At 34.2% G+C, this 13,088-nt stretch overlaps 1 protein-coding gene across 5 annotated transcripts in view; it reads left to right on the top strand.

The window, feature by feature from the left end:
* The window catches only part of LOC122010200 (insulin-degrading enzyme-like 1, peroxisomal), a 64,308-nt gene that overhangs the window by 40,040 nt on the left and 11,180 nt on the right, over positions 1–13,088 (top strand). For all 5 annotated transcript variants that reach the window (XM_042566647.1, XM_042566648.1, XM_042566649.1 and 2 more), the window contains 3 exons: positions 2,656–2,760; positions 4,979–5,180; positions 5,261–5,469. In XM_042566647.1, coding sequence (XP_042422581.1) covers positions 2,656–2,760; positions 4,979–5,180; positions 5,261–5,469 — 516 coding nt within the window. The remainder of the gene's footprint in view (positions 1–2,655; positions 2,761–4,978; positions 5,181–5,260; positions 5,470–13,088) is intronic.

Below are 13,088 nucleotides of genomic sequence, written 5' to 3'. Positions count from 1 at the left end.
CTTGTGTTGATACTTCACCCCAAAATGATGTGGCAGAATGTAAAAACAGAAATCTTCTTGAAACTGCACGAGTCCTTTTATTTCAAATAAATGTTTCCAAACCTTTTTTTGGCTGATGTAGTTTCTATTGCATGTTTTCTCATTAATCACATGACATTCTTTGTTTTCAAGGTGAGATCCCTTATAAAATCCTTTTTCCCAATAAGTTGTTGTTTCTTGTTAACCTTAGGATATTTGGTAGCACTTGTTTTATTCGGAATGTTCGTTTGCATGTCACTAAATTAGATCCTAAGTCTTTGAAGTGTATCTTCCTTAGTTATTCTCATCTTCAGAAAGGTTATAGGTGTTCTTGTCCCAGTATTAATAAATATCTTGTCTCAATTGATGTTACCTTCATGAAAGACACATCTTATTTTCCGTCCTCATCTACTCTGATTCGTCAAAGGGAGGATGATGATTTGTTGATGTATTCTATCACATCCTCTGCACCCATCTTGGAACCAGCTCCAACCTCTTATTATTCAAGTCTACTCCAGATGTCAACCTCTTGATTCATGTCCTGCACCTATTCCTTCATCATCAGATCCAGTCCCGAGCGATGATCTTCCTATTGTGTTATGCAAAGGTAAACACTGGTATACTTATCCTACTTCTTCTTTTGTTTCTTATAACGTCTTGTCATCTTTCTTTTATTATTTTATTACTTCACTTGACTTTATCTTTGTTCCTAAAACTGTCCGTAGAGTCATTTCTCATCCCGGTAGGAAAGATGCAATGAAAGAGGAGATGAATGCTTTAGATGAACATGACACTTGGGACTTGGTCGATCTACCTTCAGGGAAAAATGGGCTAGGATGCAAATGAGTATTCGCAGTTAAAGTCAATCCGGATGGGTCAGTTGCCGATTGAAAGCTTGTCTTGTCGCTAAGAGCTATGCTCAGACCTATGGTGTGGACTATTCTAATATTTTTTCTCCTATTGCAAAATTGACATATGTTCAATTATTTATTTTAATGGCCGCTACTTCATGGTGATAACAAGAATGCTTTTCTTCAACTTGAGATCAACTCACGGTGATCTTGCTTAGGGGGAGTCAGGGTGGGTTTCTCGTCTTTGAAAATCTTTGTATGATTTAAAACAGAGTCCTCGTGTTTAGTTTGGAAAATTTAGTTAGGTTGTTGGAAAATTTGGTATGATAAAAAGCAAGTCTGACCATTTTGTTTTCTACACGAAGTTAGGAGCTGGTATCATTCCGTTAGTTAGTTGTGTATGTGGATGATATTGTTATCATTAGAAGTGATACTATGAGAATCTCATCTGTTAAATCTCTCATTTATACTTAGTTTCACATGAAGAACTTCGAGTGTTAAAGTATTTCTTGCGTGGTGAAATTATGAGTAAAAAAGTATATTTCTATCTCAGAGAAAATATGTCATCGACCTATTAACTGAGATAGAAAAATTGGGGGCAAAGTCTTATAGTGCTCCAATGACTCAAAACATACCTCACAAGAGATGGGGAATTATTTGAACATTCTGAGAGATATTGAAGGTTGGTTGAGAAGTTGAATTATTTTACCGTGACTCATCCAAATATTGCATATTCGGTTAGTGTTGTTAGTCAATGTCATCTCCAATAGTTCATCATTAGGCAACGTTAGAGCAAATTTTGTGTTACTTAAAAGGAGCACCCGGACGTATATGAAAATCACGGGTACACTCATATTGAATGTTTTTCAGATGTAAATCGAGCAAGTTCCAAAATGGATAGAAGATTGTTTCTTTGTTGGAGAAAATTTAGTCTTACGAAAGAGTAAGAAGCAAAATATTGTGTCACGATCTAGTGTAGAGTCAGTTTATAAAGCTATGGTCGTGCGAGATAATGTGGATATATCAACTCTTTATTGAAGTAAGACTTAAAATTTCAATACTAACAAAATTGTGGTGTGATAACCAAGTTGCTCTTCATATTGCATCGAATCTTGTGTTTCATGAGCAAACTAAGCACATTGAAATTGATTGTCATTTTGTTCATGAGAAAATTCAACAAAGTTTGATTTCTACAGGATATATGAGAACTGGAGAACAACTAGAGGACATATTTACAAAAGCTTTAAATTGGGTTCGGGTATTAACTTTGTAACAAGTCGGGCATGATTAATATCTATGCTCTAGTTTGAGAGGGAGTATTTGCTGTATATATCTGTATATATTAGCTAATATAGTTGTCGATTAGCTAGCTGTCAATTACTTTAATTATAGTTTCGTAAGATAGATTCCTAGTGTAGTATATAAATGCGCCTCACTCTTCAATAAAGGTTATGAATTCTTTTTATCTCAAATAACATTTACCTTTGTGTTGTATTTTCAATACTAAGACTTGGCCATGATATCTACGCAATCTGCATAATAAGACATATTAATATGTTGACTAAATTGCTAGATCCTTTTGTCTGTCATATCTAGTCCAGAATCAACTTTTAGCAATTATACTTTAGGCTCTGTTTGCTTTGATGGAAACTCGGGAGAGAGGGATAACTTTAATCAAGAAAATATTTTGGTTATCATTTGGTAGACCCAAAGCTAGGCATGCATTTTATAGACATCCTTCCTAGCTAGATGTTGATATGAACTAACATACTGATTGATGCTTTAGGTGATTGTGGTGGGTTATAATGACAAGATGCGAATCCTCTTAGAAACTATAGTTGGTAGAATTGAGCAATTCGAAGTGAAGCCTGACAGATTTTTTGTGATCAAGGTAATGCATTCAAAATTCTCTTTTCACTCATCTATCACTACAGATAAGTTACTTTTTAATCACAATATTGGTTTTTGATCTTTAACTATTACTTCTGTCCAGAAATCCTTGCTTTGAACTCTTGAGTTTTGAGATATGTTTAAATAACAGACATCATGGTGTGACTTGAGTATTGTACAATAGCAAATAGAAAGTTGTGCTGCAAATCTGAATTTATTGTGGTACTGATATAGATGACAGATGTAACGTTAACAATAAGTTGGTTAAGAATATTGTTATTGTTGATACCCAACCTGTTCAAGTCCAGGTACTCTTTTGTGCTAATCTGAACATGCGTATTCTGGTTTTATATATTTGATTATTTTCAGATAATATGCAGGTTCAGGTTTATGCTAATTGGAATTCGGAAACCTGAATATTATAATATCTAAATCTATTTTTTAAAAATATTTTTTTTAGTTATTGTTGTTTAGATGATTTTAATAGTTAATCATGATTATAGTTTTAAAATGACTGATTTTATTAATGTTTTAGTTGTGTGTTGCAAAATTTATCTTCAGTACATATTTTTAGCAAATATTTATATGTTTAGGTGTCAGGGAAACCTGTTTGTTTTGGTAATCTTGTTTCCTACCTTACCTATTTTATGTCGATTTCTAGTACCCAACGTGTACCCTAATTAAAGAGGTATGGGCAAACTTTAGTCAGGTTTTAATCGGTTGGGCATCTGTATAGTAAATGGGTGTGGGTTCAAATGGAGGATAAAATTGCGACTATGTATCCATTATGTCTCTGGTTAGGAATGTGAGACATCTCACTACTTAGTTGTTGCTAAATAAAAGCTCAGGATTGGAACTCTTGGAATGACTCGTGACATTGTGATTTTAATGGGAAAGAAAAAAATGGTTTTTCTCAGATGTTTCCTATGGATGATAGGATGAGACCTTCTACCACAAGAGAAATACACAAGTACATTAATTGATCAGGAGAATTTAATAGTTTGCTTCATTAGAAGCTAATGGATAGGATAGAAAACTGAGGCATTAGGAGAACTTGTATAATTTTTTTGTTGCCAACTAGTGGATTATGGAGAAATCTTCAACTGGGTGCATTTAGTACCTACAATATACATCAAATAGCTATATTTCTGGATAAGACTTCAAGAATTATCTTCTAGAGGCATGGAGAATTAGTCAAATTCCAACAATGTAGTAGCTTTTAGGAGAAGTGATAGCATGTGAGTCTCTAGTCGGACCAACATGTAGAATGTGAATGTACTGAATGTAGTACAGTATGAGTCATTTTTTGTGTAATAATATTTGAACCTAGCCACATGTAGGCTGTACCTCCATGGTATATGTTGCTTATAGAATCTTGTTTTGACTGATGAGAGAGGAGAAATACCTGTGAGATTAGTAAGTCAATCTGTGAAAACTTTATTGATAGATAGATGGACTGATTGCACAAAAGAAGTTGGTTTCTTGAGTGGTAATATTCAACAAGAACAAAACATAGGCTATGTCCAGACTTCACAGAACTAAAATATGGCTTTGAAAGTTGAGATTGTGATTTCAACATTATATGTTCCTTAGATGGGAAAAAGAACTTTAAAGACAATTTTAACAGCAAATATGCTTTATGGAACTGAGTGTTGGTGTACAAAAAATATTCTTGCAAAAGGTTAATGAATGTCTAATTTGATTCACAAGTTTATCAGGAAAATTATAACAAAAAATGTTGTTTGATAAACTATAAGAAAAATTGCCCACCTTTTGTAGGAGGCTTGTTATTCATGTTCCATCTTATCTATCCACTTTGACATTTCCATCTTCCCTAGTTAGAGTCATGTGGATTACCAAAGGTATAGTTCTATAACATGAGAAAGTTTGAAAGATAAGGAAATATGTGGCTGCTAGTTGATTGGTTGAAAGTATTATCAAACAAAAAAGAAAGAGGTCATCTTGTGCTCATAAAAAATTTACTAATATATCGTGTATGATCATTGAATATTTTTTAAAAAGGATAAAATATATATGACTTTTTTTTATTTACCTATTTTGTTGAATGTTCTGATTCATTGACAGACAATTAGTTCATTTTTCTACGTCTTTGTGAGTATTACACTTCCTACCTTTATTGTTCTTTGATGATGATGATCATTTATTCATTTGGCTGTTCTTCACCAAAACTTCCATCTTATTTGCTTCATATTAATTAGGAGTCTATTACCAAAAAGTATGAGAACTTCAAATTTCAAAAGCCATTTGAGCAAGCACGGCACTATTCTTCATTGTTGCTGGAGGACAACAAGTGGCCTTGGAATGAAAAACTTGAAGTTCTCCCACATCTAGAAGCAGACCATCTTTCTAAATTCTCAAATATTTTATTGGAAAAGGCATTTTTAGAATTCTATATTGCAGGTAAGCATTAGTCACGAAGGTAAAAATATCAATCTTCCTACTAATTTTCACGTATCATGTTATTTATCATTTTATTGTAGGAAACATCGAACCAAGGGAAGCAGATTCAATTGCTCAGCATATTGAGGATATATTGTTTAAATCTACTCATTCTAAGTGCAAACCTCTTTTCCCATCCCAGCATCTTGCAAGCAGAATTATAAAGCTTGAGGAAGGTTTACGTTACTACTACCCTACTGAAGTCTTCAATATTAAAGATGAAAATTCTGCCCTGATCCATTATACTCAGGTATCTTTCTTCACTCCTTTTGTCAGGTTTTAGGCTGTTGTTAGTTCATGCAGTTATGCTGACTTCTCTTCATGCATTATGACATTTAAGGAAAAACTGTTTGTTTTCTTAGTGTAATTATTAATATCAAATATGTCAATGGTAGTGAATAATTTTTCTTAATATCCTAGAAATATAACATCAGTTATGTCAGTGGCAGTGAGTAATTTTTCTCGATATCCATGAACAAGAATTAGTTTGCTTAGACATAAGGGAACTCTTCATTCTAGATTAATATGGTGCGGGATGCTTTTCCCTAGTTCTGCAGATAAAGTCCTACAAAATTCACCTTATCAGCAGCTGAGCGATCAAAACTTATCTAATTTTTTTCCCCAATTATCATCCTTAACATAAAAGTTGCAATTTGATTGACTATTGGACAGTCCCACAGTAAGAAACTGTCACTATGATAGATAGGATGAATAATAGATAACTAGAAAAATGAGAACTTGAGATATAGGAGCCAACATAGAAATCATCACTATGGTTAATTGCAAACTAGATGAGAGATTGCTGATTTTGTCAATGAGCCATGTTTCCACTTATTTCTTGACCATGTTCTCAAGCATGCAAATTACGTTTTATCAGATCATAAAGGATGAGCATTCCATCATGTGCCAAAAGTCCAACAATCTACTTGTCTACATTCCTTGCTTCTTACATAACACAATAATCTGTTCATTCACGGAATATACCACCTCAATATATGCGGTTGAGGCTAGATTAAGGTTTAAAATCTCGACCCATGCCGAGGTTTCAGTCCAGACCGGAACGATACGGTTTCGGTATCATATCGTGTCGTGACGACACGGTTTCGATATTTTTTCATTTATATATAGTAATTATTAGATAAATATATTTATTGTTTATAATTTAAAAATAAGTTGTATATTGATTTTATATAAGTTCTCTATTATTAAACAACTTAATATTGTTAGAAAAAATAATTAAATATAATTTTTTTAAGAAAATTCATCTATCAATAATTCAAATTAAATAATCATAATTATATAAATTAATATAAAATACTATTTTATATATAATAATTATATAAATTGAATATTTATTTATTTAATAATTTAAATAATCTATTTAAAATAGTAAGAAAAAATTAGAATATCAATTAAATATTAAAATAGTAAAAAAAAAGATATAAAATAATTTTTTAAAAAAAATCAGAATATAAATTTAATTTATTAGAATTTTTATAATTTTTTTTAAAAAATTTTTAGACTTTTTTTTATTTTTTTTAGAATTTTAAATAACATTTAAAACATTATAAACAATTTCAGAATATTATTTAATAAAATTTATTAATTTTTTTTTAAAAAAAATAAATATTTTTTTAATATTTTATTGGGATAATTTAATTAGGGTTAATGAAAGTCTCTTTCAAATATCACACTTCCTTAGGGATTGTTTAATTTATTTAAATTAGAATATGAATTTTGTACAGAAAACCAGTAAACCCAGCGACGCTCGCCTTTAACACTCGCGCCCGCCTCTGACGCGACGCTGCTAACGGCGCCGGAGGCGTTCTGCGACGCTTTCAGCTCCGCTAGAAACGACGCGGGCGTGCCCGTGATGCCTCCGACGACTCCGGAGACGTCTGGCGGTTCCAGAGGCGTCACGCGACGCTTCCGGCTCTGCCAGAAACGTTGAGGAGGCTTCGCCAAAAACGTCAAGACGCGCGTGTGTCGGTTTCGCCTCTGCGGTGGAACGGTAAAAACCGTCCGTGTCGGGCGGCACGAAACGACATTTCATTCACTGGGCTAGATAAAGTGTACCTAAAACATAACATTGCTAATGCGGCTAGTAACTTATTAATGTAAAAAAAAACTATCCAATTATCTCTTAAGTTGGAGTATGAATATCTATATTGCTTAGCCAGTCACATGGCTTGAAGCAAGAAGTTACCCAAAGCTTAGTGCAAATTGCTCCATTAGAGGTATAGAGTCACAATCATCCTTAACATAGTCACATCAAGAATGAAGTGACAAGCTGCCTTTGTATGCTTGGTGTGCTCATGAAAAACATGATTAATAAATGTCTCATGTTGCTTTATTGTAAAACATGATTAATGGATATATCATGTTACTTTATTGTTGCAATGCATAAACATTGGTAATTCTTCCTTCAGAATTCCATATACTCTCACTAGCAAATAAATTATAGCTCAATAGTCAGTACTCATTTACTCAACCTCACCCCTATAAGGAGAAACAGCATTTTGTTCTTCCATCCAAGTGAAGAAAATTTTGTCCAGAAGTGTGCAAAATGCAGGTGTAGATTGTTGCAAACCCAACATGATCAACATCAGCAAAAGCTTAAACTTGTAGTTGTCTTTTCCTTTTCTCTAGGGACCCTTTTTTATAGTTACAAGTCCTTGACAAAATTTTCATTGACTTTGGATTTGTAGATCATGGTTTAAAATTTCAAACAATGCCGGAGTTTAGGTCCCGAGTACGGTTTGAGTATTGTATCGTGTCGTGCTAATATAGTTTCGGTACTTTTTTTTTTATTTTAAAATATCACTATATATTAATTTTATTAATATTTGATTATTAAATATGCAGCAAAAGGTGATAACACTCACCCCAAGCGGCTCAGTATAATACAGGCAGGTAAATCACGGGGACATTTTGTCTTAAAATAGCAGCCCTTTCCATGGTGGAGGTCACACCCAATGGGGCATTTTGCACTCATTGAGAATTGACTCCAAGACCTATTGAAGTAACCACCCATGTAGTTACCAGCTGTGCCAACCCATAGGGGCAATAAAATATGCATATTATTGATATTATATTTTGATGTGTTGAGTTCATATTTCAATATTTTCTCATAAGATAAGATAATGCTATTAAATTTTGTAAAAATTATTTTAAAAAATAAATAATTCTCAAAATTCAAAATGAAATTTAAAATTATTTGAAAGACTCAAAGATAATTATAAAATTATTTGAAGGTTTAAATTATTTTTTGAATGTATTTGTAAATTTTTAATTTTTAAAATTTTATTTGAAATGTCTAAGAGTTATATTTTAAAAAAATTTTAAGTCACATTCAATTTTCAATATATATCAAAAAATTTAAATAGTATTTTATAATTATTATTAATAATATATTATATTTATAACTATTATATATAATTAACAATTATATAATAATTAATAATGTATTTATAATAAAAATATTTATTTAAAAATAAAAAAATAATTTAAAAAAATATCATGCCACCCTCCGCTCCTCCGTGCCCCCGCGGACGGTCGCTTTACCCTCCGCGACCTTGTGAGGCAGCGACATCCTCGCAGTCATAGTGTCGGTAGGGTATGTGCTAGGCTTGCGCTGAAACAATAAATACTATCCATTTCAGACGGCATGGTACGGAATTTCAAATCATATTATAGATTGATAATCACTAAGTTCAGTTTAATCAATATTAGCATAAATTTGGATTAGTAGTTGCCTTTTCTTATATAGATTACCTTTTGTAGGCCTTTTTTTTATATAGTGAAGAATCTTCAACACAATTTTCTGCTAACTTCTCAAGAACTTTACTTGACTAAGTACCCTAACTTCAAATGATATCCCAATTAGATATGCATCATCACCATCATCAATTATATTTAAATAGACAATCACTAAAAAAAAAAAAAACTCAACATAGTAAGCATAACATGAGTTTGATGTCCTTTCTTCTTAAATAACAATCCTTCAATAGGGCCTTTTTAAAATAGCAAAATAATTATCAACACAAAACCCAGTGATTATTTAAGATTGCTATAGTGACCATAAAGTAATTATTCACCTGCTATGATATGTGTGATCATGCATAAAGTCATTGCTCAGAGGTGTAATTTCACTTACCAAAAATACCCCACTTGATGACAATATAATAAAAGGTAATTCAGAATTATAAGAGCAGTAAATAACTGGACATGAACGAGAGGTGCCCATATATACTCTGTTTTAATGATATATATATATATATATATATATATATATATATATATATATATATATATATATAAAAGAGATATACGTGAAATAAACCAATGAAAATTAAAAGTAAAGTTAAACCTGATTTAAGGATCTCTGAACAACTCTATAAATCAACTGCCAACTAAGACTTCAAAGCATCCCTTGCATGCAAAACTAGAGGGAGAAGAAAACAAAAAAGGAACACAAATTGGTAAGTGGGTAAATTGGAAAGATATGCAAGAAAGTTTAAGAAAAAGTTTAAGTCATCATTCTATGTACAACCCTGAAGTTTCAAGTTAAGGTTTTTATTTTATATAAAAATTAACTCATGTTTTTATGCCACTTAAGTATGGACATTGTTTTTCATAAGATATTGCACTTAATAAATCCACTAAGTGAATTGATGTATCTAGATAGTGTCATGTAACATATGGGCTAAAGGCTTTACTGGTGATAAACAATGATTTAGCACTCTTGCATATATAAATACTTAATCGTGGGTGACTCATGCTATCATGCCTTTATGCACGGTCAGGTATTGTGGTAGAAGGCTAGGATAAGAGATTCACTTTTTACTATTTTTTTTTTGTCATTTATAATACCTTTTGTTAATTATAAATCTTTATTATTCAATAGTTATTCCACTTTGGGTTTACATATTATTTAATTATGCCATTCTCAAATGATGGTCAGTTCAAAAAACTAACCTAAGTCAATGTTTGACAAATGTTGCACTAATTTAACCATATATTAAAAGATGCTATCTAGGTAACAAGAGGGACAAGGATGATGGTAAGAAAGAATGGGAGGGTGTTTCAAATTATGCACGAATAGGGTGAGAGAATATGATGAGAGGTTGTTCCTAGTTGTATATGAACATGAATGAGGGCAAAATCAGGAATGTGTTCGGTAGCTTTTGTTTGTTAACATGGTGTTCTCTTCCCATGAAGGGGGCAACAAGAGATAAGTGGTGGAGGAGTGGGAAGATAGGATTTCATTAATGGAGGAGGAAGATAACACTCGAGATATGAGCATGGTTTTTTTTTTTGTTTGATAAGTAAATTTTATAGCTTGAACCAAGAGTACAAGAATTGGCTATTAGGAGTGACTTATGTCTGACAAAGAGTCAGATCAGAGTACACTCCCAAGGACCGATATATATGAATTTGCAAGTTCTTGAAAATCTTCTCACAATCAAACTGACCCTCACCAAAGAAACTTTTATATCTAGCCCTCCATACTTGGTGTACCATAGAAGACAAGGCAAGATGACGAGCCTTTGTCAATATTCTACTCCCACGATAATATCTCCCAAAGACCCTCATCATCTGCCAGTATGTGGACATCTCCTGTCCCATTTGCAACCTATCTTTCATCTTCCTTCATAACTCCGCTATAGGAGCACTCAAAGAATATATGTTCCTGTGACTCCAACACCTGTCGACGGAAGGTGCATTGCCGATCCTTCTTGTCTATCTCTCATGGGTAGCCGCCTTAGTGCCAACCTCCAGAGGGTAACTACATGACTTGGTTGTACATGTCTTCCACACTGTCCGGGCCCATGGCTTCTTAGGACTAGGTTGCCTAATGAAATCATATTCCTGAGCCATCCTACCATCCTGAGAAAACCATTTTGCTAGCTTATGTATAACAACCTTTAGTGACCCAGCATCCAATATTATGAGATCACATATCTATAGAGGGGAATCTGTGTTAGCTGCCTCCCAAGTCCATAAATCTGCACGCCTTAGGTAAGTGTGATGGACCCACTTTATCCAAAGCGCATCTTTCTTAGCCGGTATCCTTAAAAGTACTTTAGCCAAGAGGGCTAAAGTCCAAGCTCGCAAGCCTCTGAATCCCAAGCCTCCTTCGTCCTTCGATCTACACATATCTTTCCATGATATTGGAGGATGCTTAGATGTCTACATAAAAGACCTGTATATGTTGTAGATGCGATCAACAATGCCAAGGGGCAAAGGAAGGATGGATAGCCATAAGCATTTAACCCACTATAAGATTGACGTGATTAGTTGCGTCTTGCCAGCATATGATAGCCTTTTTCGGCCAAACATTTATTCGGTAGACCAAAGAGTCAAGTAGGCGGCTATAATCAGAAAGTCGGAGGTGCACCGCCGCTAGTAAGATTCCCATATATCGGAAAGACATGGTCCCTTCCTAGAAACCAGTGATGGTATGAATCTACTGGCGTGTCGAGTCTGCAACTCCAGCCAAGAAAATATTTGACTTCAGCCTATTAACCTGAAGTTCAGCCATTGCACCAAAATCTAATAAACAAGTAGTCAACGCACCTACAGAAGCCACATCACCTTGGCTGAAAAGACTGCATAGGCCAAGTGTGCTAAATGGAGATGGCCACATTGAGTGTGAAAACTAAAGTCCGCTCTGTGGTGCATCTTGGTAGTTGTCTCCCAAAATCTCGACACATATGCTGAAAAGATAAGGCGATAATGGGTCTCTACCTCAGGCCTCTCTGAAGTGTCCAAAAATTCCTCCATTGATAGCCAAAGAAAAGGATGTGGTGGTCACGCATTCCATGATTCATGATATAAACTACATAGGAAAGTTCAGTCTCAACATAGTTTCTTGCAGAAAGTCCCAATTGACTGAATCAAAGGCCTTCTAGAGGTCAACATAGTTTCTTGCAGAAAGTCCCAATTGACTGAATCAAAGGCCTTCAGAGGTCAATCTTCATGATGCATCGGAGTGATATCCTCTTTCTATTATACCTCCTAACAAGCTCTTGTGCTAAATGGATGTTTTCAGTGATTGAGTCCGCCCTACACAAAAGCTGCCTAAGACTGATGAAGAATTTGACCCACAATTTTTGATATCTTGGCTGCCAATACCTTAGAAATAACCTTATAGAATACCGTACAATAGGAGATAGGTCAATAATCTGATACTCTGCTAGCATGAGCTGATTTGGGAACAAGTGAAATCAAGGTGTGGTTTCATCAATGCAATAATTTCCCACTACGAAAGAACTCCTGTACAGCAGCAACAAAACCCGGCCCTATAGTGTCCCATGACTGCTTGAAAAACTTGGACCCATATTCATTCGATCCCGTGCTCTATGATCACCGATGTCAAACGACGCCCCCTTAATTTCATCCATGGTTGGCATACGGACAAGTTCATCATGCTGATCAGAACTCACCAACTGGCCAAACTGCAAACTATTTTGTGGAAATTCAGTCTGGTCCACTTCCATGCCGAGCTGTGTTTGGAAATGGTTAGAAAAGGCTTTCACAACTTCCTCAAATGATGTGGTTAGTTGCCCATCCAGTTTCTCCACAACCATGATCTTATTTGGTCGGTTGTTCCTCTTCACTAGAGCATGAAAGAATGAGTAGTGATCCACCTGCTTGAAATATCCCACCTTCGCATGTTGCATACAAAAGCTGTGTTCAGCGGCACTTAAATATGTCGCGTCTTGTTGTATGGTCTTGTAATTATCTGTCATTGTGCCATTTGCAAGCCCCTCAATCTGAGTGTCTTCCAAACGTTGACGTGCCGCTGCTGCCTGTGAGTTATGTGCTGAAAATGGTCAATGTTCAGCTGTTTTAGATTAATCTTCA

Source organism: Zingiber officinale, chromosome 8A (genome assembly GCF_018446385.1).
Source record: "Zingiber officinale cultivar Zhangliang chromosome 8A, Zo_v1.1, whole genome shotgun sequence".
NCBI classification, from domain to species: domain Eukaryota; kingdom Viridiplantae; phylum Streptophyta; class Magnoliopsida; order Zingiberales; family Zingiberaceae; genus Zingiber; species Zingiber officinale.
The sequence above is the reverse complement of the archived record's forward strand: the minus strand, read 5'-3'. Positions and strand labels throughout refer to the sequence as shown.